We start from the raw sequence: 27,916 nt of genomic DNA, 5'->3' as shown, positions 1-27,916 counted from the left end.
CAGCGAGCGCGGAGAACTGAGGGGATAAGAGGCATTCCACGACCTCATTGCATATTTATACAGGGGTGGGCGTGGCTTCGCGTCTCAGCTCAGCCAATGGCGTAGCAGCGGCGGGGCGAAGGCGTTTCGGTCTGTTCGGAAGAGAAGTTCTCTAACAGCGCGAGCCCAGCACTGCTCAGAAAAGACAGATAGAGAATCAGGCGGCTGCAAAGGGTGGCAGTACGACCCTCTTTTGGGGGGGTCTGATTATAACAAAATATATACACACATATATGCATGCCCAGGGCCGCAAGATAGGTCATATGCCGATTATAGATATTTTAGCAAACATCTAGACGTATATCTATACATTTTAAAATGCCTATTTTACTTTTCCTGATAGACACGTCCGCTTCTATGAATCAGCGCACTTATTTGGGTACGACGTATCTGGACATTGCTAAAGGCGCGGTTGAGATCTTTATGAAGGTAAAGCATAATTTTACCCCGACTTTTTCAGCATACTGTTGTACCTTGTTAAAGTTAAGGATCCCTATGACAGGATCAGTTTGAATGAATGTTTATTGTTTCGTTTTCTTTAACAGCTGCGTGCCCGAGACCCGGCTAGTAGAGGCGACAGGTACATGCTAGTTACATTCGATGATCCACCATACGGCGTAAAGGTAAATAAATACTACTAAATTGTGCTTATATGTGGTTAAAGCGGAGATATTTTCTGACAGTGAGACTCTACTGTCCCTCTGGTTTGTAGCATCGGGTCGGGCGGCCTCCCGGTGACGAAAACGGCTAATTTTTGTTAAAATATCCGCAGACCCGGAGCAGCGCAGCCTCTGAACATGGCGGACATTTTGCTTTTGTGTTGGGAATGCTCTCGAGCGCTGAGATGGAGGCGGAGAGATTTATTATCCACTGTGACGTAGTGCATGACGCGTGCGCGGGCCAACTCGGCCCGGATTGGACAAGCATTCGTGCCCTCCTCTTGCATTCTGATTGGTCACTGTAGCCTGAACAAATCAACACGATTTGATTTGTGCAACAGCCATCAATAACCAAATGAGGCAGGAGATGCTTTGCAGTTTTACATTGCTCTTGACGAGAGAGATAAGCTTGTAAGTTGCCCTTGATAACAAGCATAAACTTCCTTCCCTCTCCATTCGCAAGTACATTCACTTCCTTCCCATTCATATTTCAAATTCCCAAACACCAAAAAGCCAGGTGAAAGGTGATTAAGTATGCTGTCCTGTTACATTTGGTCACTGAAACTTTAAAGTTCAACATAAGATATTCCTATTCAAGCATGATTGCTAATTGCTCACTTTAAGCCATCATTTTCAGATAAGGCATTAGTGACTTAAACTTGCATCACATAAGAGACCATTTTGCACAACAGAGTGCAAGCATGTAATCTAGAATACTAACAACTAGGAAATAAATGCTTCCTGTGGAAATACAAGCATTTGCTACTAGTACAATAACCCTAATACTGACGCAAAACAACCTAGTGCAGAGATTAGGAGGCATTTTGCATTAGGCATTAGGAGGCATAGTTTCCATATGTAGGGGAAGTTGATTCCCCGTGTAAGGGTATGGACAGACAGCTAAGGTAATGGATGGTCTACAAGTTGGTGTGGTGAATGGTCAGGCATCTGCGTTAATTGTACGCAAACAAATCTCTTTATTCAGAATACTAACTAAATGTCATGGTCGTCATGAGCAGGATACCTTGTAGTCGTACTTGCTTAGTGAATTACTTGATCATTCTAAGACACAAGGGCACGACTAGACTTGCATGTATAACATTCAGGGGCGTCATGCACCTAATTTTTTGAGAGGGCAACAGTGACAGTTCTGGCACTCCTTCATAAGACTGTGAGTCATGATAGGCTAGTGGTGTGATTTTGTAGTACACAAGGGGCCAGGTTCAAATCCTTATATAATTAACATTTTCATAATGAGCTCAGCAAATGTGCAACTGAACTCCACTGCCAGTGAACACCATGCATTTTCATGTGGAAAACAGCAGTACTGACCAGTTTGGGTTTCAAAATTATGATTATTATTAAATGATAATTATTATTTATGTATATAAAAAAACTTTGGTTACACTTTATTTTAAGATGTCTTTGTTACACTGTAATTATGCATTTAAGTACTGAGTATTATTAAGTAACTACATGTACTTTTGGGATTCCTAACACTATAGTAAGTACATGTAGTTACTAGGATTAGGGTTTACTTTGAATTAGGGTTAGTTGCATGTAATTATCCATCATTTATAGTTATTAATACAGTAACTACATGTAACATATGTAACAGTGACACTGTAAAATAAAGTGTTACCAAAACTTTATAATACAACTATTATTATGTAAAAGTTCTCACGGTATAATTACTGCAATGACCTAGTTATATACTTTTGATTTATGAACCAAAGAGAGAACATGCATTATTAACGCCTTTGCTGTCACATTTCCAGAATATTAAGAACATTATAAGTCCTGCATTGATTCAGTCTTCCACGGATTCTGTATCTAATAGAAACAAATGATTTTAAACCAGTGCATTTTGTGAATTAGAGGCCATTCTCTGTATTCTTTAGAGAATCACACCACACCTGTGACAAAGATTCTCTAACATACACTTCAGAGTTCAACCATTTCGCATAACTTATTTTCATAAAATCTGACATTTAAATGTATTGGCTATATAATACAAGTCTCATTAAATGCTAAAACTCTTCGGTTGTGATAGCAAATTAATATTTTGTCAACAAAATACAAAAAAACACCAGCAAGTAAAAACTCCTTGGTTCTGCAAAATTCCCCAGAATGCGACATAGCCTAGTGTTTACCAGCGTGCTCAAAACCCACACACCCGTCAAAACCAGTCCAATAAGCAAAAAAACAACAACAACTCCTTAATAATTTTTCAGACCTTTCTCACCCCCACATTCAGCCATCATCTGTTTATAGACTGCTGTGCCAGTTCTCTTTTATTGGATATGGGAATTGTGGTTATAGTCACTTTGCCCAGCCTAATTTCAAAGTATCGTCCACTCTTTCTCCCAGCCTGTATTTGAATCGAGGTCTGCACTTTCTGACATGTACATGTGACATGGTGCTGTCTGAGTTCCTGTCTTCTTTGTTTGTGGTTTGACATTGACAATGAAAGTAGCTTTGCGCTTTAGCAGTTCATTAGTATGGACTATCTGGCAAGTAGCCAGTCACTCTCTTGGGGGGTTTTCTTACTCCACTGCTTGTCATGCAGTCTTCCCACCCTGTTTCAGTTTATCCAAGATAATCTGAGGCTGTCTTCCAAGTGACACTTAACTCTTTAACTAAAGTACTACATTTCCTGCTTATAGCCAGGTAATATGCACTAATGATTCTTAGTAGATGATACGGCATGTTTTAGCCGCTTTGTTGTTGAGAATGTGAATGTGCATTGTTATATTACTACAGTATGTCTTTGTTTGAGATGCTAAAGTGTTATGAGATGTTATAACCACCCTCTTACATAAGCTCTTAGCCCTCTCTAAACTATTCGTCGCCAGCATGTTCCTCCTGTTTAAAAAAATACTTCTCAGCCAAGCAGTGCCCCTTCAGAATTAGCGCCCAGGCTTACCCAGTTCTCGACAAGAATACACTGGGCAAATACCAGCCTAGCAAGAATCTGGCCTCTGTGTCTGACAGAGTGCCTTTTTTTATTTCCTGTCAATTATTCATGAGATTTTCAGCAGCTAAACAGTGAAGAGCTCCAGTGAGCCTCCAGTCCTCACAAAGCTCTCTTTTCCTGTTTGTGTGCCTCTCTTGTTGTCTGAGCCCTGGCCAAGCAGAACATTATTCTTAGCCTTGCCTATTTTCTGAAGTTGACCAAAGTTTTTGCCCTTTGCAATTTTCTTAATCAATTATTCCTTAGATTGCTTATCATTAAAGCAAAAGGTTGAAGAATGAAATTAATTTGTTTTGTTGGAAACTTTGTGTTGTTTCTGTCTTTGGTTAATGGATGAAAAGTACAGAATGCAATGCATACAACTGCATTTGTGGTTTACTTCGCGAGGCCCTGGTAAACATGTTATTTTTGCTTAATACAAACTATGTAAACACCGCCATATTAAAGGGATAGTTCACCCAAAAATGAACCCGTAAGACATTCGTTCATCTTCAGAACACAAATGAAGATCTTTTTAATAAAATCTGAGCGCTTTCTCTCCATTGACAGCATACGCAACTACCAATTTCAAGCCCCAGAAAGATAGTAAAGACATTATTAAAGTAATCCGTGTGACTCCAGTGGTTAAAACTCAATTTTATGAAGTGACTTGAGTCTTTGTTTGCGCTAAAAAACATGATTTACCACTTTATTTACAAAATATTAACCTCCAACGCACGTTCACACAACAACGTCTGCTCTCGCGTCAACACAACACGCATACGTCGTGGCGCTCTCGTGAATGCATGTTGGAGATTAATGTATTTTATTTGGAGATTAAATAAAGTGGTTGCGTCGCTTCATAAATTTGAGTAGCCTAATTAATGACATATTTAAATTTTTGGTTGAACTATCCCTTTAAGTTTGGTTTACCCTAGTTTACCCAAAAATGAAAATTTTGCCATCTTTTACTCATCTGTAGTAAACCTATAAGATGTTTGTTCATCTTCTAAACAAAAATGAAGATTTTTTTTTTTTTTAATTCACCATTTTTGTCCATCCATTTGAAAGTCCACACAACCAACACTTTCAAACCTCATTGACTTTTGATCGTCAAGCAAGTATCTGTTTACCATATTTGATGGGCTCTATATGTACATCAATCAATGTTTATATGTTTTTAAAAGCCTAAATTAAATCTTGAGTTAAATTGCTTGATTTATATGGAGTACAATGTCTTTTTGTACTTTTTAATTTGTGAAAGTTTTGGTTGTGTGGACAAAAATGATGAGAGAATTAAAAAAATATCTTCATTTGTGTTCTGAAGATAAACAAAAGTCTAATGGGTTTGGAGCGACAAGATGGTGAGTAATTGATGAAGGAATTTTAGTTTTTAGGGGAACTATCCTTTTAAGACAAAGTGTATTTGGACATTTGTGGATCATGTTCATAGTTAATGTGATGAGCTACACCTATGTTTCCTCTGATAGGACACCTGTGTAAACTTCAGCGGAATTGACTTAATGCATCCACTAAAATGACCCAGTTGGTTAAAAGTAAATGCAAAAATGAGTACAAAGAAAATCTTTAGCATCATTTGTTTGCAGATCCCACTTGATTTTTGAAAATCTTTAATGCAATGAAATTCATACATTTGAAGTGTCTTAAATTTCCAAATAACCTGCACAGTCATTGTACACTTACATACACAATACATACATCAAATATTGTCTGTGAGTCCGGTGGCCTTATCATTCTGCCATGTTTATTCTGTAGACTGCCTTATGCTTTATCTTGCTCTGAATCTTGTGAAGTGGGAGTGGTTGTAGTCCTTTCTTCTTGTCAGATAGGCAGGCTAAATATTTCTTCAGAAATCCACAATGTTGCTCCTCCTCCTTAAACCTCATTCACAACAGATACTGGAACTGAACCTATAATTAAGCATTTCTTTGCTTTGGGTCACTACATGTCGATGATAAAAGATCACCAATAAAAATATTGTCCCAGGTTAGGATGTTGTACACTTAAATTCAAAATGGAGATCTATTTGAGCTTGTCATGAGCATGATGGTCCCTCTGATCAGTGCTTTGGCTGGTTAACCAGCTCTCATTCCATTAGAGTGACAATTTGAGTTCCTGCCTCGCCTTTATCATCACACATGACAAGCACCACCCTTCAGACCGCAGACGTGTCCCTCCTGCAAAACTGGGTGGATGTGTGTAACCGAGCTCAATGGTTATCCTCGATCAGTTCAACCTTTAGGCAGTAGAAGAGATTAAAACCTGGGACAAGGCAACCTGATCCTGGAATAATACTCAGGCCATAAGGGCAGTCGCTTAACCCGTGTGAATCCACCCCGGGTCGTCACGTGCCCTTTCTGTTGTGATGATTCCTCCTCAGATCACAAGAGCTGTATTTATATTATTGCCGGTTTCCTCAGAACATGAGCCTAACAATAAATACGTCCTTATCTGTCAGTTTATGTAAAACTGCTCATTTGTCTTGCCACCTGTCCTGCTTTTGGAGAGGAAAGACAGTGCCAGGTTTGTTTTATGGTATGCTAATTCTGAAAGCAGAAAAAAGAAAATGCTTTATATGCTGTCTGTAACTGAACAGCAGCTTAATGTTTATCTAATATTATCACTCTTTCCATTCTGCTCTGGAGGGACATATATGGGCAAATCGCACAAAACTTCTCAATATGATACCCGGGCCATATTTCACCTCAAAATCAAAATAAGAATTTATCTTTTTGCCTAAAGCAAATTGGGGACAACTGAGGTGTCTTTTTTGTGACATAATATTTTATGACAATAAGCACATTTTCCTCCTAAAAGTATTTGTACATTATGAAAGTATTTGTTGTACTGCCTTCATTTATGCATATGTAGGTACATTATAACAGTAATAAAAATCTATTGAGAATCACAATTATCAAAAGCAAAACATCTGATACATTGAAATAATGAGAAATTTTGGGGAAAAATGTGCTTAACTGACAAAAATGGTGTCAATGTAAAAACAAAACAAAACAAAAAACTACAATAATTCCTGATTTTATTTAAATAAAACATAGCTAATTTGACTATATTTTCCCCCTATTAGTTTTGGGTTGAATATGATCTGTAATAATATATTACTTAAATTGTAAAGTATTTATACATCATGGACATGATATATATGATGCCTTCAGTTAATTTTTATTTAAATAAAAAATACTGTATTACAATACTAAAAATGACAAAGAGTATCACCACTGAAAATAAATGAAAATCCCAAATATAAAAATGAAACATCTGGTACATACCGGTAATTCTTTATATAAAATATAATAGCTTTTTTTATTATTTTTTTTATTTTGGGATGAAATGTGGTCTGGATATGCTTCCGTGAGATTTACTCATATGTGGATTATATTGTTTGTTCTTTCCTCCGTTGGATCACCGTCAGGTTTTCACTCTTTAAAGAAGGGTTTGAGTTTACATTTCCTCTGTTAAAGCTATAATTAGGGTATTATCCTTTTTCCTGGCTTATTCAGTGTTCACATTCCTTATTCTCTCCCATCTCCTTCTGCCTTTCTGGGTAAGCGTGTGATTAAAGGAGAGTCTGATTGCAGTCACACTTCTTCAGAGCCAATAAATTGTTAATGCAGAAGGAAAGAAAGACGGATGGGGGAAAAAAATAGAATTACTCTGTTGCTTGAATTATTGAGTGCCAGTTAGAAGAGCTACTGCTTGAACGGTTTCTTTTTTTGTTCCATACATGGATAGAGACATACACTGTCCAGCCCCTGACAACTCTCTGCCTGCTTTGTTCTTTAATGCTTCCCAATGAACATAAATCTACACACACACACACATACACGCACACATCTGAAGCTCAACCACCTCGGGATCTGACCTGTTAAGTCTTCTCTCACTTGTGGGGATTTACAATGTATACAGGTTTATGTAATGTGTTGATTTATTCACACTGAGTAAATTTATGTACAGCCGGAATCATTTTGTAAAAGCAGATTTAGTGAACTATTCACCTCGGTTCTTTTCTCAGCATCTGAACTCATTATATTGTTGTTGTTGTTCTGGTTTTGGGTGAACAGTAAAGTAATGACTGTTCTTCTACTGGGAGGGGTAATGTGGGTCAGGGACAGACACAATAATGTCTTTTAAAGATATTAAAAGAAGTCAAGCCTTATGTAGCGGACCTTTGTGGCTTCTCTTCTACATGCACACATGTACAAGTACAAGAGGACACAAACATACTTGCTCATTCAAATACTCTGCAAAGCTTGTCATGTGGACTTTTTGGGTCTTGAGTGTCTGACTGTATTTCCACCCTTCTTTGGTGTCTCTCTCAGCTGACGTTTAGTTGTGCTTGGATGATCATGGCTGTAATAGTAAGGTGTTAATTTCGCTATAGGCGAAAGAGTGAGAAAAGCTACCAGTGATTGACAGATACTAGGATGGAAACTTCTGTTTAGTGTGTAATAGTTTGCATAAGATTTGATTATGTTTTTAATAATCCATACAGAGGCCTAAAAGGTATTTGGACACTTAAGGAGAATTTAAAATATATGAATGTAGATAAACAATACTAAGTGGCATTTGCAAATAAATGATGCTAGAGCTTTTTTTTTTTTTAGTTTGTCACATTACTTTTGACAACTTGAAAAAGAGTCCAAATACTGTTTGGTCTTGATTTAAAACTGTAGATCTATATTTATATTCTTATATTCTCAATCTCATCATTGAAAACCTTGCAAGCTTCTGTTTGTGATATGTCTGTGCTTGTTCTACCTGGTTTGATATTTTGTTACTTTTAAGTGTGACTTAAGTGTCCAAATACACTAAAGCTCAAACGTTTGGGGTTAGTAAGATAAAAAAGAAAAGAGAGAAAAAACGAAGTTAATACTTTTATTCAGCAAGGATGCATTAAATTAATCAGAAGTGGCAGTAAATACATTTATAATGTTACAAAAGATTTCTATTTCAAATAAATGCTGTTCTTTTGAACTTTATATTCATCAAAGAATCCTTAAATATTAAGCAGCACGACATTGATAATAATAAGAAATGTTTCTTGAGCATGAGAATGATTTCTGAAGGATCATGTGACACTGAGTAATGATGCTGAAAATTCAGCTTTAACAACATTCATCAATGAATTACATTTTTAAAATATATTCAAATAGAAAACAGTTATTTTCAATTGTAATAATATTTTACAATATTACCGTTTTACTGTGTTATTCATCAAATAAATACAGCCTTGGTGAGCAGAAGAGCCTTCTTTCAAAAACATTAGAAAATCTTTCTGACCCCAAACTTTTGAACAGTAGTGTACATTTTGGGGTTCATTGTATAAATGTCACTGTTGGAATGAGGTTATATGGAACTATTTTTCACATAATGTGTGTGTGTGTGTGTGTCTCTGTATATGGTAGGCGGGTTGGAAAGAGAATCATGCCACATTCATGAGTGAGCTGAAGAACCTGCAGGCATCTGGACTGACTACACTGGGTCACGCTCTCCGCGCTGCCTTCGACCTGCTTAATCTCAACAGACTAGTCTCTGGCATCGACAACTATGGTCAGGTAAAAATGCGATCTTCCTTCAGTATTCAGAAGGCCAAAACAATCTTTATTCAATGAAGAACAAATTACTCCTGGGCATTCTGCATGCAGAATAATAAGAACTTTCTCCTCACATAACAAGAATACTAACTACCATAGAACAATGAGAAGAACACATCCTCACAATATTCAGATCAATCAGTATTTTAAGAAAATTTACCTTTAGTCCCATCCAGCCTTGAATGTTTTGTTACTTCTTTGAAGGGAACAAATACATTATGTAATTTGCAGAGCTCATTTAGTGTGTCTATCAACATGTTCTTCTCTGGAAAGTAGCTGGAAAGAAGCCATTACACAAAAATAACCATTTCACAGCACATCTAAAGTGTTCCAGAAGGCATGAGAGTGACCCAGCTAACATATGGAAAAATGTTCTGTAGTCCAAAGCTTTAAAAGCTTCAAGCAGCACCATCCATTCAGCGAGGCTTTGTAGTGTAGATGCTTTCATCGGCAGTAACAGGGGGGCTCTTTACCCTGGAGGAGGAATGGATGTAGCTACATGCAGAGATTACAGAGACAATTTTGTATCACCTCACAGGAGTATCACCTTAATTTAATTTGATTTGTGTGTGTTTTTTATACAACATCAAACATGCAATTGGATTATTTGTTATTCAGAATATTCAGATACTTTATAGGCACACATTAAGACCATGCTGGATTAGCTAAAACAGAAGACATGCATTTTGAGAGGTAACCCTCCAGGCAGTGTGCTAATCTACATGCTGAGTCTGTACTGTGAGGGTGAGTAACTGAGTGCTGACCCCTGCAGTGTGGACATGGAGAATGCATCTTGTGTTCACTCACCAACCGTTTACTGTATTAGCAACATCTGTCAAGTTTTAATGTTACTACCTCATTTCATTGAACTGTGTTTTAGGATCCAAGTTTTAAGATTTTGGAACATTTTAAAATAAGATCATTTCTGACATGAACTTCCTGTTGAACGGCCATTTTTTTGTAAATCGTTTTACTTACACCACTGTTACACAAAAGGTTGTGCAAGGCTAAGATACATTTTTTTTAAAGAAATTTTACAGTAAAGACATTATAATGTTACAAACAATTTTGGTAACGCTTTACAATGAGGTCTAATTTTTAACATTAGTTAATGCATGAACTAACAATGAACGATACATTTTACAGCATTTATTAACCTTTGTCAGGTTAATTAATAAAAAATGTTGTTGTTAATGTTAGTGCATTAACTAATGTTAACAGATACAACTTTTGATCTTAAATTCTTTTAGTAAATGTTGAGATTGGATTAACAAATGCTGTAAGTATTGTTCATTCTTAGTCCATGTTAACTGATGTTAACAAATGAAACCTCATGAAACCATGAAACATCAACAAATGAAGATGAACTTTCTATTCATCAAAGAATAAAAAAAAAGTAGCACTATTTCCACAAAAATATTAAGCAATGTTTTCAACATTGATAATAATAATAAATGTTTATTGAGCAGCAAATCAGCATTAGAATGATTTCTGAAGGATCATGTGACTCTAAAGGCTGGAGTAATGATGCTGAAAATTCAGCTTTGCCATAACAGGGATACTTTTTAAAAATAAATTAAAATGGACAACAGTTATTTTAAATTGTTATAATATTTCACAATATTACTGATGATCCCACAGCCATATATAAGACAAGCAGTTTGGTAAATGGATGGAAGGAAAGATCAGATTTTTGGACCCCACTGCTTATTATGAGCATTTTATTGAAGATCACAGAAATAAGAATCCTAAAAATCTCTTTTTATTTGCGTTTTGGATTTTTTAAGAAATGATGTCCACTCTTCTAGGGTCGGAACCCGTTCTTTCTGGAGCCATCGGTCATTATTACGATTACAGATGGTAACAAACTGACGCACAGCTCTGGGGTGGCTGAGGAGGTGAGAGACAAATATTATTAACCAGTTTTTGACTTGCTTGTCCATTTATATCATGTATAATGTTAAGTTATAAACTCATAAACCCCGATGCCATCTCACTTCTCGTTTTATCTTCCTCCTTTAGCTACATCTGCCGCTGAATTCCCCACTGCCGGGTAGTGAGCTGACAAAGGAGCCGTTCCGCTGGGACCAGCGACTCTTCGCCCTGGTCCTGCGGCTGCCAGGAATGGCCGTGCCCGACGGCGAGCAGCTAGGCAGTGTGCCCACTGATGAGTCTGCTATCACCCAGATGTGTGAGGTCACTGGAGGTACATTCATCGGCTTAACAATCTTACGTTTCAGTGCCAAACAGTTTTAGAATTTAAACGTGTATATTAAAACCCAGGTCTGATGAGAAAATGCAGGTTAAAATATGTATCTAATCAACCATTAAGTTCGATTTATGAGGCCTGGATTCCACGAAAGGGCTTTAAATGGTCCTTTAGAAACCCTATTTAAGGGGGCTTCAGCCCTGTTTTTCATCTCAGCCCCTGTAAAACTCTGCAATTAATCTGTCAGCCCCCTTACAAGTCTGTTATTATGTGATTTCTCTTCAATGCAGCGCTCAGATACAAGCATCTCTTCTCCATCTCACATGTGAACACCCTTTGTTCCAGTGAAGACATGAAATAAAGTGCAATTTTGATTGCTTAATTCAAAACGAATTGTCTGTCTTTTCAGAAAATGTAGCAACTTGTGATTTTTTTTTTTCAACCTATGCACGGAAGTTCCATAAGCACAGGGTTATATCAGATGATTTAGTAGATTTTGCTTGTTTATTTCTTTTTTCCTCTCTTTTTCTCACCCACTCTCTATAAGGCCGCTCTTACTGTGTGAAGACGCAAAGGATGCTGAACCAGTGTCTTGAGTCTCTCGTCCAAAAGGTTTGGAGTGGAGTTGTAATACACTTTGAGAAGAGTGGTCCAGATCCACCTTTGATAGGTGAAGGTCAGTGCTGATGATGTGATTCCATGTTAGTTTTGTGCTTATTGGGAAAATAATTAAAGGAATAGTTCACCAAAAACTTCTAATTCTGTCATCATTTACTCACCCTCATTTCGTTCCAAACCCATGAGACTTTCATTCATCTTTGGAACACAAATGAAGATATTTTAGTCCAATTTAGTCCTCACGATTTAGTCCATATTTTCTGAAGAGACACGATCGCTTTATTTGATGAACAGATTTAATGTGGACATTTATTCACAGATAAACCTTCATCAACTCACACATCAGTTGTAGTAAATGGAAGCTCAAGCATGTTCGCTTGATGTGCGAGAACCAATGAGGTTCATTCTCGTGTTACGCAGCACGTTTGAGCTTCCGCAAGAACCAATGAGGTTCATTCTCATGTTACGCAGAACTTACAGGAAAACCAATGAGGTTTTTTCTCGTGTTACGCAGCACGTTTGAGCTTCCAGGAGAACCAATGAGGTTTATTCTCGTGTTACGCAGCACGTTTGAGCTTCCAGGAGAACCAATGAGGTTCATTCTCGTGTGTTACGCAGCACGTTTGAGCTTCCAGGAGAACCAATGAGGTTAATTCTCGTGTGTTACGCAGCACGTTTGAGCTTCCAGGAGAACCAATGAGGTTCATTCTCATGTTACGCAGCACGTTTGAGCTTTCAGGAGAACCAATGAGGTTCATTCTCATGTTACGCAGCACGTTTGAGCTTCCAGGAGAACCAATGAGGTTTATTCTCGTGTTACGCAGCACGTTTGAGCTTCCAGGAGAACCAATGAGGTTCATTCTCGTGTGTTACGCAGCACGTTTGAGCTTCCAGGAGAACCAATGAGGTTCATTCTCGTGTGTTACGCAGCACGTTTGAGCTTCCAGGAGAACCAATGAGGTTCATTCTCATGTTACGCAGCACGTTTGAGCTTCCAGGAGAACCAATGAGGTTTATTCTCGTGTTACGCAGCACGTTTGAGCTTCCAGGAGAACCAATGAGGTTCATTCTCGTGTGTTACGCCGCACGTTTGAGCTTCCAGGAGAACCAATGAGGTTCATTCTCGTGTGTTACGCAGCACGTTTGAGCTTCCAGGAGAACCAATGAGGTTCATTCTCATGTTACGCAGCACGTTTGAGCTTCCAGGAGAACCAATGAGGTTTATTCTCGTGTTACGCAGCACGTTTGAGCTTCCAGGAGAACCAATGAGGTTTATTCTCGTGTTACGCAGCACGTTTGAGCTTCCAGGAGAACCAATGAGGTTCATTCTCGTGTGTTACGCAGCACGTTTGAGCTTCCAGGAGAACCAATGAGGTTCATTCTCGTGTTACGCAGCACGTTTGAGCTTCCAGGAGAACCAATGAGGTTCATTCTCATGTTACGCAGCACGTTTGAGCTTTCAGGAGAACCAATGAGGTTCATTCTTGTGTGTTTCGCAGCACGTTTGAGCTTCCAGGAGAACCAATGAGGTTCATTCTCATGTTACGCAGCACGTTTGAGCTTCCAGGAGAACCAAATGAGGTTAATTCTCGTGTTACGCAGCACGTTTGAGCTTCCGCAAGAGGTTTGTTCTTGCAAGCAGCAAGTTTGGTGGAGCTTCTGTTTATGTTCACTGATCAATATTTATATGTGAATAAAATCCTAAATTAAATCTGTTCATCATATAAAGCGATCGAGTCTTTACAGAAAATTCAGAGTAAACCACTCAGTTCATATGGATTAGTTTTACGATCTCTATGAACTTCTTGAAGCGTCAAAGTGGTAGTTGCTTAGACTGTCAATGGAGGGACAAAAAGCTCTAAGATTTCATTAAAAAGATCTTCATTTGTGTTCCGAAGATGAATGAAAGTCTTACTGGTTCATTTTTGGGTAAACTATCCCTTTAATAGACAATAATCGTCTTCTCTTTGTACAGATGGTCTTGTGGATCCAGCTCGTCCTTCGTCGTCCTTCAGTCCGCAGCCCTGGCACAGCTGCCACAAGCTCATTTACGTCCGGCCCAACCCCAAGACAGGCGTACCTGTGGGTCACTGGCCAATACCAGAATCCTTCTGGCCTGACCAGAACTCCCCCACTTTGGTAAATTTTATAACCTGCAAAATAAAGTTTATAAGTGCAGAGCCAAGGAATTAGTTTTTATTGTCAACTAAACCTATTAAAAACATTTTTGTTAACTGAAATAAAGCTGAAATATAATTAAATATATTAGATGAAATATTAATAGATATGTTTGTTGGTTTTCAACCAGCTTTGTATTGTTACAATGTGATTGTACAAATAAACAATGTGTACACTTTCTCCATGTTACCTGCACCCAGAAATCCCCATTCACTTGTCAGCAAAAGTCAGCCGAATTGTTGTGAGAACTACAGATCGTACTTCTGCTTCTTTGCATTCCCTCTCATGGACAGTCAGACTGATCCCAGTGCATTATGGGTGTTGAATTTTCCCTATATTTGGCATAAGGAAATTTTTTTGGCCACAGCGCTTTTTCTCCATTTTCTCTTGTCATGTAGCACTTAAAAAAAAAAAAAAAATCTGCCTTTATACTACTTAGATAGACAGCCATGTTTCATTAAAAGCAGAGAATCGCCCCTTTAAACTAAATTAAAACTAAAAATGTTCCCTAGGCAACTGACTGAACTAAGTTTAAGCTGAATCATAGTAAAATTACTAACTGAAAAAAAAAACACATAAAAAAATGGAAACTTAAAGTCTAAAAATAAAAGCTAATTCAAAATATTAATAAAAACTATAATAGTACATAAATAACACTCGCCCAGTCTGACTTTCCTCGCATTTTCTGCACTGATTTGGGGGAAAACATAGTAAAATGTGTTCAATCTTGCTGAAAACACTATAAATTTGGCTAAAATATTTAATGAGTGAGCACAGAAGGACTTTCTGCTGAGCTTTGGGACCTGGCAGACAGTCAGCCATTTCTTTTTTCAGTCAGCTTATCTCTGCTTATTAAAATGGAAACGTACTAGGTTTGCAAAAGGAGTTTTGATAGGTGTATAAGCATTGGCTCATCCAAGCCGAGTGGATGAAGCAATTTATTAGCCAAAGGTAATGACCTCGGCAAACTAAAGGTTAGCTTTCATCTTGCTCAAACAGTGCTAATGAATGTGGATGAAGATAAGAGAGCTGAAAGGAGTGGGTAACATGAGGAAAGGCTTCACTGTCCTGAAGTTTCCCACCCCCTCACTGTCTATTCTCTCTTAGACAGTACACTGTAGAGACAGCAGCTGGTACCGTGCCAAAGTGCCACAGCTCAGCTCAGCCCGTGGGCACTGTGAGAGACATTGCTAGCAGAATAAGACTGCTGTAGCTCACAGAGCTTTAGCACTTACTGCTAGCTTAACATGAGGTCATTTCCTTCCTAAAATCTCCGCTGTCATGTCTGCAATATTGTGAATCAGTAGCACAATGGGTTTGGGTGCAGTTACTAACACGTTAGCCTCGAAAGATGTCAAATTAAGCATGATTAAAAGGCTCTTTTTTAATATTAAATTTTTTCCAAAATGCTTCCTTTGGTTTATTAAGTGTTCAGTCAGGGTGTTGTGAGAGTATCTGCTCAGGGAATGAACAGCTTGTATTGTCATGTGCCTGTAACACATGGGTCATTACCCACTGGTGCTGTAATTACAGGATGAATTGGCCATCTAACAGAAATTGTGGAGAATGTGTTACAGAGGATTTCTGTTTAACAGTTGTTGTTTTTCTCTTTAGCCTCCTCGATCTTCCCATCCTATGGTGAGGTTTTCATGTGTCGACTGTGAACCGATGGTTATTGAAAAGCTGCCTTTTGACAAATATGAGCTGGAGCCGTCCCCGCTCACCCAGTACATCTTGGAGAGGAAATCCCCGCACATGTGCTGGCAGGTGGGACACCTTTTCACACAACTATTTAACATTTTTGCATGCAATCTTTCACAGCCCCCAGACTGCTGTATGGGTAGATCTGAGTTTCATGGTGAATAGATATCATCGTGTTAAAAGGGCAGAAAGAAACAGTGGGTGTTTAGCTTTTCCATATTTACTGGAATGTATAAAGCACAACACAAATTACATGTCAAGTCCTGCATTTAGCGGCAGTTTGAATGAGATATTGTTGTGGAGTTTTCGGGATTCAAAAGTTTTAGGTCCGTAAGATTTATTTTTTTGTAAAGATATTAATTCCTTTATTCAGCAAGGATGCATTAATTGATCATATGTGACAGTATTTATAATGTTACAAAATATTTCTATTTCAAATGTTTTCAACATTGATGATAATAATAATAATAATAAATGTTTCTTGTGCATCAAATCAGCATATTAGAATTATTTCTGAAGGACCATGTAAGACTGAAGACTGGAGTAATGATGCTGAAAATTCAGCTTTGCATCACAGGAATAAATTACATTTTTAAATATATTAAAACAGAAAACAGTTATTTTAAATTGTAATACAATTTCACAATATTACTGTTTGTACTGTATTTTTTATAGTAAATAAATGCAGTCTTGGTCAGCATAAGAGATTTCAAAAATAATTTCAGACCCCAAACCTTTGAACAGTACATTAATTGTCTCCCATCAAAAGTGACTTACACTAGAAGAAACTTGATTATAGAGGAGCAAAGAATATTATCAATACCACCGTATGAGAGTAGTCCAAATACAGTGCAGTAGAGTAGAATTAAACCCTAATATAGATGGTTATGAGTTTGAAATTGCTCACAGAAAAGTTCTCAGCCATGCAGATTGGGAACATATTTGAAGGAGGTTGCTGATTCACAGGCAGTTCTGAATGCAAACATCAGATGTAGCATTTTATTCATGAGGGACTCGAGTCATATCTAGGGACTAAAATATCATAGAGATTTAGAGGTGGACTCTTTTGGCCTGCAGCAGTTCTCAACCACCGTTCAAAGCCATAGCAACTGCACTAAAAACACTACAAACTGATTTTTCTCAGAAAATCTAAAAACATTTTAGTTTGTTAATTTGTTTATTATTCAAACAAATCAGATTGTATTTATGTATGTAATTAATTCTGAAATATTTTTGTTGTTACTGTATTTGCTGTTAAATTATGAACAGTTGAATGGTTGTAATCTTTTTTAACAGAAAATCACGTCAAAAAGAATTGTGACTTATTTTCTATTTGACTAATCAAAATATTCTTACGGCCCAAAGAACCTGAAAAATAATATGACTCTGACGCTGGGCCATGAGAAGGGCATGATTACTTTTGGAGATGGAATAATGTCATACACTTGTTTTGGTTCATTTTGGTCTTCTATGAAATGATGATAAATGGTCTCTCAAGAGCTATTACCTCCTAGACCATTTAGTTTCTTGAAAGAACTTACACAAAGGGAGGTTACTGTACTGCGGTAAAATTGAAGTGTTTTTCCATGCTTTATTTTGTTGTATACACATTCTATAAATACCTTAGTCAATACCTGGAAAGGTTTTTTGTAAGTCCATTATTTTGATATGTTGTTCCTTGCATCATACATTGATTTAGCCCATCTAAAAAAACAATATTATTGACCATTTGTGTTTGTTCTTTTGCCATGGTTACAATGTTACTCTATCACTTGCCTCATTATAGAGCATATAAAGAAAACAAGGTAAATTGGTAGATCAATTAGATAGAGCACATCCATTCATAAGCATATTTAGAGGCATTTATAGCACACTAGGCTCTAAGGAACCCTTTTAGCTAATGAGCTGTTGATAAATGGGTTTTGTCTCTGAGAAACAGCTTCATGTGAGAGCTGAGCTCTCAGGAGACACTATACAATGCTAACTCCTCTCCCCGTCACCCAGGTGTTTGTGAACTGCAGCGGCAAACACAGCGATCTAGCACACCCGTTCGGCTACCTAAAGGCCAGCACTGCGCTCACCTGTGTCAACCTCTTCGTTATGCCTTACAACTATCCCGTCCTGTTGCCACTCCTCGGTATGTGAGTTTCCTCATTGACATTTTTTTTTTTGCACATTCCCAACCTTATTCTTTCTATACATTACCTTATTCATACACTTTTTTTTTTCTATAGCACATTTCATACACAGCAGTGGTGCTTTGTTTAGCCATGATAAAGAGACATAAAAAGAAAAGACAATTCTCAATTGTAAAATCATTTAACGAATAAAAAAATTATAATTAGAAACATTTAAAAATGTAATTTAACAAACAAATGAAAATGAATGAATGAAAGAAAAAGAACACAGAAACACACACACACACACACACACACACACACACACTAACATTTCTACACCTTTAAGTGTCCACTTGGGGTTGCACAGACTAGTCGACTTTAAAGGGATAGTTCACCCAAAAATGAAAATTCTGTCATCACTTATTCATCCTCAAGTCGTTCCAAACCTGGATGAGTTTCTTTCTTCTGTTGAACACAAAATAAGATATTTTAAAGAATGTTGGTAACCAGACAGTCGACGGTAGCCATTGACTTCCATAGTATTTTTTCCTACTATGGAAGTTAATGGTTACAGTCAACTGTTTGATTGTAACTTAGGTAACTAAAAACCACAGCTCCACTATTAGTAGAGAGACACTGCCAGGTAGAATTAATTCACACACACACAATTGCTCTCTCATTAATGCATTCATATATCTGATAAGAACTGAGGAAAATAAGCTGTTATGTAGGAACAATTGTCTTGTAGGCAGCGCTGTGTCATTTTCCATAGTTGTGCTCAAGGCAACCCCGCATTCGAGTCTCAGCTCGAGGTTCAGGCTTATTTGTTCATTAATGACGTCATCAGCGACAAGTCGACTCTACTTTAATCACATAAATGTCGTTCAACCCCTAGTGTCCACATGTTTCTGTTTTTTTTTTTGTGTGTGTGTTGCTGCATAAATTGTGTAAAATTTCTGTGTCTCTTTCATTTCCTCCTGAGAATTACATAAAGGAAGCATTTCAGCTCTGGAATGTAATGTGGTGGCTTTCTACAGCAAACTTACCATCTCTTATTCTCCTTACAGATGATTTGTTTAAAGTACACAAGCTTAAACCAAACCTCAAGTGGCGTCAGGCCTTTGAAATGTACCTGAAGTCCATGCCTCCTTACTTTCTCTTGGTAAGATGCTCTTCTTTCCTACTTCCCAATAGAGCACAGAAGTGTCCTGCTTAGAAAAAAAGACACATCCTTTGTGTATATAAATCTATGCAATGTACAATTCATGGGCTGTTAGATGTTCTTAAGGGCCACTTGTAATCTGACCTCTTTCATGAGTTGTATTTGTTCTGTAGTCTGTTAACAGCTGTAATGAGGTCAAGGATATGTGCTCTGAGTGCAGATTCATGCTGAGTGTGTCCTCATTTTCACTTCCTTTGTATCTGCTTCTCCACTCTTCCTCTCTTTTTTTTTTTTTACTGAGTGCAGCCTCTCAAGAAGGCGCTAAGGATGATGGGAGCCCCAAATCTCATCTCTGACAACATGGATTGTGGCTTGAGCTACAGTGTAATTTCCTATCTAAAAAAACTCAGTCAGCAGGTGAGTGGGATTCAGCTGCTCTGTTTCCTGGCAGTTAAACCCACAGTTGTTTGTTGAAATTATGTTCGATAGTATCCAAACTCATATCATTCCTTTAAATATTCTATATTACATGTCAACGTATTATATTAATTTAGTAATAAATCTTGTTTGAATGAGGTCTGAGTGCTTTTTTAAATCGAGTTGTACTTGATTTTGTAGGCAAAGATTGAGTCAGACCGTCTGATTGTGTCTGTCGGGAAGAAGCCTTCTCATGAGATGGGCATCAAGGTGAAGAACCACTCAAGCGCCCTGTCTTTGGCTCACCGCCGTGATTTCAAGCAGCTCCTGCAGGGCATCATGGGTGAGGTACCCCTCCGACTCATCGACATGAACTTCAAAGAGTTTGCTGGATTCCAGATCGCACTTCTCAACAAGGTACAGACAGTTTGATTGGGGCTGAATTACATTACAGGGTCTATTTGAAATTAACCATGTCTCAGTTCACGTTTGGTGGTTAGAATGTAGTTATGCTAACATGGACAGAAGCATTTTCTTCCTGATGCTGGTTAATTCTGATGAATTCTTACGACTGGGCATGTTAATATAAGTCTTAGTGACTTGAAAACATATGCAATTTTCTTTGGGTTAGATTAAAATGTAACTTCTATAATCATTTACTAACCTTCTCTTCAAGGATTTGAAGCCCCAGGCCTATAGGAACGCTTATGATATTCCGCGACGGAACCTTCTAGATCAAGTGACTCGGATGCGTTCTAACCTTTTGAGGACAACGCAGAAGCTGATCAGAGGCCAGGATGATGGTAAATGTACCAAAGAGACAAAATACATTTTGCTAAGTTTAGTGAACCTTTCGATTTTCACAGTCAAAAAAGGTCATTGACTGTTGTCAGTAGTGTAGCAATGCATGAAGCACAGCTCACACAGAAGTCACTTTCAAACCAAGCAGCTTTCTGAAAAAGAAAGTAAGCCATAGTTTGTTTTTTTGTCGTCCACGCAGAATGTGTTTTTGCATTCCACTTCACTGTTTTTTTTCATTGTTTTTCTAGGTAAACAAGCGCTTGACAGATGCTGGCATTTAACATCTTTTGCAGTGTCTCACGCATGACATGCATTCTAAAAACGTGCCGCTCAAGTTCAACTTCAAGTTTAATTCAACTTAATAAAGATATTACTTTTTTTCCATTCCACTGACCTGCGTATCGCAAAAACGTGTCCTGTGTGAGCCGGCCCTAACAATGACCATATGCATTTAGTATAACAACAAGAGACACTGTTTCTTTTCACTACAAGAATTACATTTCTAATGCTGACATATTAAACTTTTTTTTTTCTTGATTCCGTAGACTCCTTGCACAGTATTCCAGTTGGGCAGATGGGAAATTATCAGGAGTTTCTTAAGATGATGCCATCACCTCTGCGTGAGATTGATCCAGACCAGCCCAAACGACTGCACACATTCGGCAACCCATTCAAACAGGACAAGAAGGTGCTTGCACGTTAAACCTATTGCTAAACAATTACAGGTCAAAACGGAAATTTTTACATACTAAGTTGTTTTTTTCCCCCCTCTTCTTCCTCTCCCAACAACAGGGAATGATGATAGATGAAGCAGATGAGTTTGTGACAGGGCCACAAAATAAGAAGCGAAGTAACACGGGGGATCTAAACTCGGGCACTGCCCTGAAGAGGCGGAGGAGTATGTCCCCACTGTTGCGCCGGCCCCAAACCCCTCCAATAATAACCAATCATGTACTGGGCAAGGGCCCCGCTGGCACTCAAGGCCAGCAAGGAATCATTAAACCCATCCCACTACACAAAGGTAAAGTTCTCTGAGCCACAGCTGACTGAATCTTAGCTTACTGTGTACCGTATACTGTTTTTATTTTAATTTTAATAGAATTATTAGATATTAGGGGTGGGCGATATGACCAAAATCTTGTATCATGATACAAGTAATTTTTATTTCATGATAACTATATATCACGATATAGTTATTTTTGCTTTACATAAGATTTTTATGATATCAAAATATTTGATATGATTCTTTTCACCATTTTCAATATTGTTCAAAATGTAATACTATCCAAAAAAAATAAAAACTCTCAAGCTTACTGAGTGAATTAGACCTACCTGAAAACTTCAAGCACTAGAAATACTAAATAAAATGTATGAAGTAATCAAATGTATAAAAAAGCAATGCATAGTCTCTACTGTGTAAATTAAATATACATTTATTCTTATTAAAGGATTAGTTCACTCCAGAATTAAAATTTCCTGATGATTTACTCACCCTCATGTCATCCAAGATGTTCATGCCTTTTTTTCCTCAGTCGTAAGGAAATTAAGGTTTTTGAGGAAAGCATTCCAGGATTTTTCTCCATATAGTGGACTTCAATGGGAACCAATGGGTTAAAGGTCCAAATTTCAGTTTCAATGCAGCTTCAAAGGGCTCTACACGATCTCAGCCGAGGAATGGTAAATGGTAAATGGACTGCATTTATATAGCGCTTTCACAGACCTTTGGCCACCAAAGCGCTTTACATAGCCTCACATTCACCCATCCACTCACTCATTCATACACCGACTGCGGTGTCAGCCATGCAAGGGAGCAGCTATAATATTATAATAAGGGTGTTATCTAGTGAAACGATCTGTCATTTTCTAAGAAATAATAAAAAATATAAAAAAAAATTAACCACAAATGCTCGTCTTGCACAAGCTCTGCGATGCGCAACCATGCGTAGTCATGTTGGAAAGGTCACGCGTGATGTAGGCGGAAGTACCGACTAAGTGTTTACAAAGCGAATGTGCAAACGCCCTTTACAAAAAAAAAGCTAAAACAACGATGTCAGACAATTTTGAAAAAACCTCCTTCTCCACACATGTAAACACTGGGTTGCTTTTAAACCGCAATACTTAAAAGCGCATGCAAACGATAAACTTTTGTGACCGGTTGCACAGCAACGTCACATGAGCTTAACCGTTACAGAGACAATAGTCCAAAATCTCTACTGGTATATCGGTCACCTCTAGTAGACATTATTCCACATATTCAAACAGTAGTAAGCTACATTTTGTCACGTGACCTCATCAAATTGCCTGTTTGTAGTATCCAGTTGTTATCTTGCAAAAATTTAATTTTCCATTTCCAATAATAAAAAATAAAAAAATCAGTTTGATCAAATAATTAGTCCATAAAAGATCAGAGCTGCAATTACTTCTGGTTGAGAGTGCATTGCATTGTGGGACTGTTTAGTGTGCAGTGATTTTTTTTTGTGTGTGCTAAATACGTAAAATGTTTTAATGTTTAGAAAGCCATTTCTTATACTCATCAAGGGTGCATTTATTTGGCCAAAGTACAGTAAAAACAGTAATATTTTTAAAAATTATTACCATTCATGATAACAGTTTTCTATTGTAATATATTTTAAAATGTAAATTATTTATGTGATGGCAAATTATCATTACTCCAGTCTTCAGTGTCACATGATCCTTCTATGGATCATTCTATGTTGATTTACAGCTCAAGAAACATTTCTAATTATTATCAATGTTGAAAAGTTGTGCTGATCTTTTGTAACATTATACAAATCTTTACTGTCATTTAGATCAATTTAATGCATCCTTGTTGAGTAAAATTATTCTTTTCTTTAAAAAAAAAAGAAGTTTACTGCCCCCAAACATATGGTAGCATATGTACTATATACTGCTATTCCACTGAAAAAGTAACCATGAATTAAAGCAAAGTCATCATTTGTTTTCTCCTACAGGAGCCGAAGAGAACAGTGTAGGGGGCACAGAAAGCAATGGGGAGCGGGAGCCTGGCAATGATGCTGGAGACGAGTGGCCTGGAGGAGTGGATGGAGAGGGAGAAGGAGAAGGACCTGCACCTGCGGAGGACAGAGGAGAGGTGGAGGCACCAGACGGCGAGGAGGAGAGAATAGGACTGGAGAACTGTCTGGACGAGAGACTCTCTGATCACACACAGAACTGTGAGGACCTGAGTCCTCCAAGCCAGGAGGAGGCAATGGAGGGCAATGGAGAAGACACTCCAGAACAGGGCACAATCGTTATGATTCCCCTGGAGGGGAGTAACGCGGAGCTGCGCACTCGAGTCATCAAAGAGGTCCGCAAGCCTGGCCGTAGTGAGTATCTAATTATAATGCCAAATTAATTATTTACGCCCATTCATTTCTTTATTCGCTTTGAATTATTGTCTAGGTTTAATCAAGTGGACTTGCACTATTAAAGAGGGTATATATTGTAGGATTTAATAAAGCCATTGCTCATTCTTTGGTGCAGATTATGAGGCAGTATTCAGGTTACTGGAGGAGGTGAAGGGGCCAGTGTCAGTGCAGAGGTACTTTATTCATCATGCCATCAAAGAGGCAGCCAGGTAAGAGCCTTTCATGGTCATCTCACCTATGACACCATAGAGGATGTCAGTATGTTGTACTTAATCATTTTGTTATGTGCTTCTGTCATGTTTATTAATACAAAGTTCTGTCATGAAACTCTAGACGGCACAGGCTTATAGGTCGTTTACTCAGTCTGGTTGCAAGTACATCATTCTCTGTACAGAACAGCTGATTTCTGCTGTTTCACTTGCCAATGAGCAACTATAAGCGTTCATCTATTATTTCAGTTTTATTTTTAGTAATCGTAGTAAATCCACTTCAACTTATTTTATTTTACACATTTACTTATTTATAAAAAAAAATGTCATCCAATATTTATATTTTATTTTATTTCAGCTTTATTTCAATTAACAAAAAATAGTTTTAATAGTTCTAGTTAACAATAACAGCACTGATCCTCTGCCTCTTGCATGTTCACTTTTTATTATTATATTTCAATTATAATTCTTATAATTATTCATTAAAATTTTTAGTCACAGACATGTACAATCAAATCAAAATCAAAAGCCCAAAAAATAAAATACATTTTGGATCTCAAACATTTTTTGGATTAAGGCTATGGGTCTTATACGCTGATTTCACGCAGCCGCCATTTTGAAATCGAAAGTGAGGCTCCGGTGGGAAGAACCCCGGAAGTAAAGATAAACAACAATGCCTTGGATTACCAACCTGAAGCTGCTGCCGTGATTTACACTATTGGATGTTACTATTCAATATAGGATATATATATATAGTTCATTCCTGCTTCTTTTTTTACATTCTGAATTATATATAAAAAAATTATTTTATTTATAAATGAATTTCACTGTATATAGTCTAAAGTATGAAAGGAATGTATGTACATTTTTAGAATTGACACAACATCATTAAACACAACAATACGCCATCGCATTCACGACTCTCCTGTGATTAAAGGCGACACTTCCGGTTTTCTTCCCACCGGAGCCTCGCTTTCGATTTCAAAATAACGGCTGCGTGAAATCAGCGTATAACAAACAGTATAAGATTTTGAGCTCTGTTTAATGTACCAAAATTCATTGCATAAAATTACACAGCATTCTCTCAAAATTTAGTGCAGAAGCTCACTGATAGCCAGCAAAAATCATTTTACAAATCTTTAAATATTCTTAAAACAAAACAAATTTACGTTAGAAGCAAAATTCCATATAAACAAAATATTATTTAATGTTTTAAGCATAACCCCCACAAAATTTTCTTATATTCATACTTCAAACAAGTAAATGTATCAATGAAAAAAAAAAAATTTATAGGATATATTCCCTGAACGCTGGTCTTAATATGCAAGTTTTTTTTCTTTATATTATTTTGATATTTTACTGAAAATAGGATTATATATATATATATATATATATATATATATTAATATAATGTAAATAAATCCAGCTAAATATCTCTGTCTCTTTCAGGTTTAAGAAGCGTGTGCTGATCCAGCAGCTGGAGACCGCTCTGGAGGAGATTGAAGACAAACAGATGCTGCCCGCACAACTCAACAATATCCACAGCAGATAGTGGGACGTCCCATCTCACCGCTGAGAGACACGCGAGAAGTGGCAGAGCATGCCGACTGAGCACACGGGTTTGAGACTGACCCATCAGCCTCAGTACGTAGCGACGGAGAGAGAACATTAAGGAGGATGGAGGCCTGTCTGACTCACGCTCTGGTCCAGGCGCTTCCAGTTACTGAATTGTGTCATAACTCTGAAAGAGTGCTCACAATGGAGAGAGGCGTTCCAGATTTGACAGGGGCTTTCTGTCCATTTCTAGGCTTTGCGGACCTGAAAATGATGTAATTTAACCATAAAGTAATGAATAATGAACAAGCACACTCCAGAAAAGCCAAGCCTCACCCACTATGTGATATTACAGGGTCATCTGAGGCAGAGGTCAGCGTCAGTCACGTGATTACTGTATGTCTATATAGTATGTATGTCCACTGTTATTTGGCATCAATGGATTGTTCAAAGGAGATAATAGTATGGAAAATCTAAGATCGATTTGTGTTTGCATGAAATGCAACTCAGTTGGATCTTTAAAGCAGTCTGGATCAGGAACTACACCAATGTAGACCTCTCAAAAGCAATAACCCTTCAATCATCAGTATGCCAAGCTCAATTTTACTCCCTAACTGTGGAAAACAAATGGATTTCTCAGAAGAATGTCCTTGAGACTTTGGAGATTTGGTAGCTGGGCTGTTGTTGTATTTGTGGTGATATGTAATGTCACATAGATTAGCATCATTCAGTGTCCTATAAGCAATAGTGTCCAATGAAAATACAAACACCTTGTCCACACTTGGGAAATGCCAACTATTGTGTGAAACGAACTGGTCCACAGCAGAGTTTTGATTGTGTCCAGTATGTGGTCACCTGACATGTTTGGTCATCCTACGCTTCTCATCAGGGGAGAAGTCGCAGACTCCTAAGTTTCATTTCACAGACGCAAGTTACATTAGTGACCACATTCTTGTTGGTTCTGTTCATTTTTGAAAACAGAGGTGTACTACTTTTTAATGTTCATAAATACTAAAGATTATTTTTGGATGGTATTCCTACAAGAACATAAAAAATATTTTAAGAATTGTATAAAGCATTTTGTAAACTGATATTATATAGACAAAGTTTTATGATTTTTTTTATAAAAACAATGAAAATGAAAAATAAAAACAAACATTACAAAGGAAAATTTGTGCATTATTGTATAATTTTATATATTCACTACCGTTCAAAAGTTTGGGGTCAATAAGATTATTTTTGAAAGAATTAACACTTTTATTTAGTATTAAATTGATCAAAAGTTACAATAAAATATATTTAGTGTTACAAATGATTTCTAATAGATGCTGTTCTTTTGAACTTTCTATTCTTAAAAGAATCCAGATTTTTTTTTTTTTACCATGGTTTCCACAGAAATATTAAGAGGTTTTCAAACTGTTTTAACTTTGATAATAATAATAAATGGTTCTTGAGCAGCTAATCAGTATCTTAGAAGGATTTCTCTAGAAGGATTTTTGTCGTTTTCCAGTGCAAATATCTAAAAAGATTCATTTACTTGAGAAGCAAAATGATATTAAATAAAAAGTCTTATTTTCTGTGAAATTGATCAAAATGAAGTATGATTAAAACAGGAAAAAATATCTGCCAATGGGCTCAGAAAAAAATCGACTTAATTTTAAGCTTAATTCAAAACCCATATTTGTTTTTGTTTTAATTGTAAACCCAGTTATTTTATTTTTCTTCATTTCTCAGAAAACAAGAATATATATCTTTATTTTGATTCTCCAATTTTCTTGTTTTGTTTTTTTATTTAACAATGTTTCGATATTTGTAGAGGAAAACAAGACAAAATACTGAGGAAGAACGTCGTTTTTTTGCAGTACGTGCAACATTTAATGCCATGACTTTATGAATTAAAGACTTTGCTCATAAGGCCCAAATGAAGACATTTGCATACCAGCAGAAACCCCCTGTAAGTAGTCATTTTTTCTCTTTCAACACCTGCAGCTCTCATCTCATTTATAGACCTGATTGTCTATTATGGTGTCACTGTTTGCATCATTATTGCTAGTTACCGTAGTTTTGCAATGCCTGATTCATTGCAGGGCTTAATGTTACAACATTATGACGGGGGCATCACTATGAGGCTGATAAAAACTTAGCACTCGGTACTTTGCCATTATGATACCAAAATACACCATTCTGTTGTGATGGGGAAATGAGCAAGCTGAGAAGCAAGCAAATAACAGTAGAAATGGTGGACATAAATGTTTAAAAAATCCTTCTGAAAAA

The 27,916-nt window shown here is 37.2% G+C and overlaps 1 protein-coding gene and 1 long non-coding RNA gene across 2 annotated transcripts; one reads left to right on the top strand and one right to left on the bottom strand.

The window, feature by feature from the left end:
* The first annotated feature begins 158 nt into the window (after positions 1 to 158).
* Positions 159 to 27,916, top strand: ints6l (integrator complex subunit 6 like). The gene is made up of 18 exons (XM_082178045.1): positions 159 to 468; positions 585 to 662; positions 9,096 to 9,245; positions 11,093 to 11,182; positions 11,307 to 11,490; positions 12,041 to 12,169; positions 14,087 to 14,250; positions 15,904 to 16,056; positions 17,995 to 18,127; positions 19,178 to 19,272; positions 19,579 to 19,689; positions 19,891 to 20,106; positions 20,366 to 20,492; positions 21,036 to 21,178; positions 21,283 to 21,511; positions 23,463 to 23,837; positions 23,995 to 24,088; positions 25,538 to 27,916. Exons 1-18 carry the CDS (start codon positions 358 to 360, stop codon positions 25,638 to 25,640), a joined length of 2,685 nt encoding a protein of 894 aa, XP_082034171.1. The 5' UTR covers positions 159 to 357; the 3' UTR covers positions 25,641 to 27,916.
* LOC309504767 lies at positions 24,513 to 25,531 on the bottom strand. Its single transcript, XR_014208161.1, has 2 exons — positions 25,104 to 25,531; positions 24,513 to 24,682 (listed from the first exon to the last, which is right to left on the bottom strand). It is a non-coding gene; the product is annotated as an uncharacterized lncRNA (long non-coding RNA).

The sequence above is a fragment of the Leuciscus leuciscus genome, assembly GCF_965113295.1.
Source record: "Leuciscus leuciscus genome assembly, chromosome: 8".
In the NCBI taxonomy this organism is placed as follows: domain Eukaryota; kingdom Metazoa; phylum Chordata; class Actinopteri; order Cypriniformes; family Leuciscidae; genus Leuciscus; species Leuciscus leuciscus.
The sequence above is the reverse complement of the archived record's forward strand: the minus strand, read 5'-3'. Positions and strand labels throughout refer to the sequence as shown.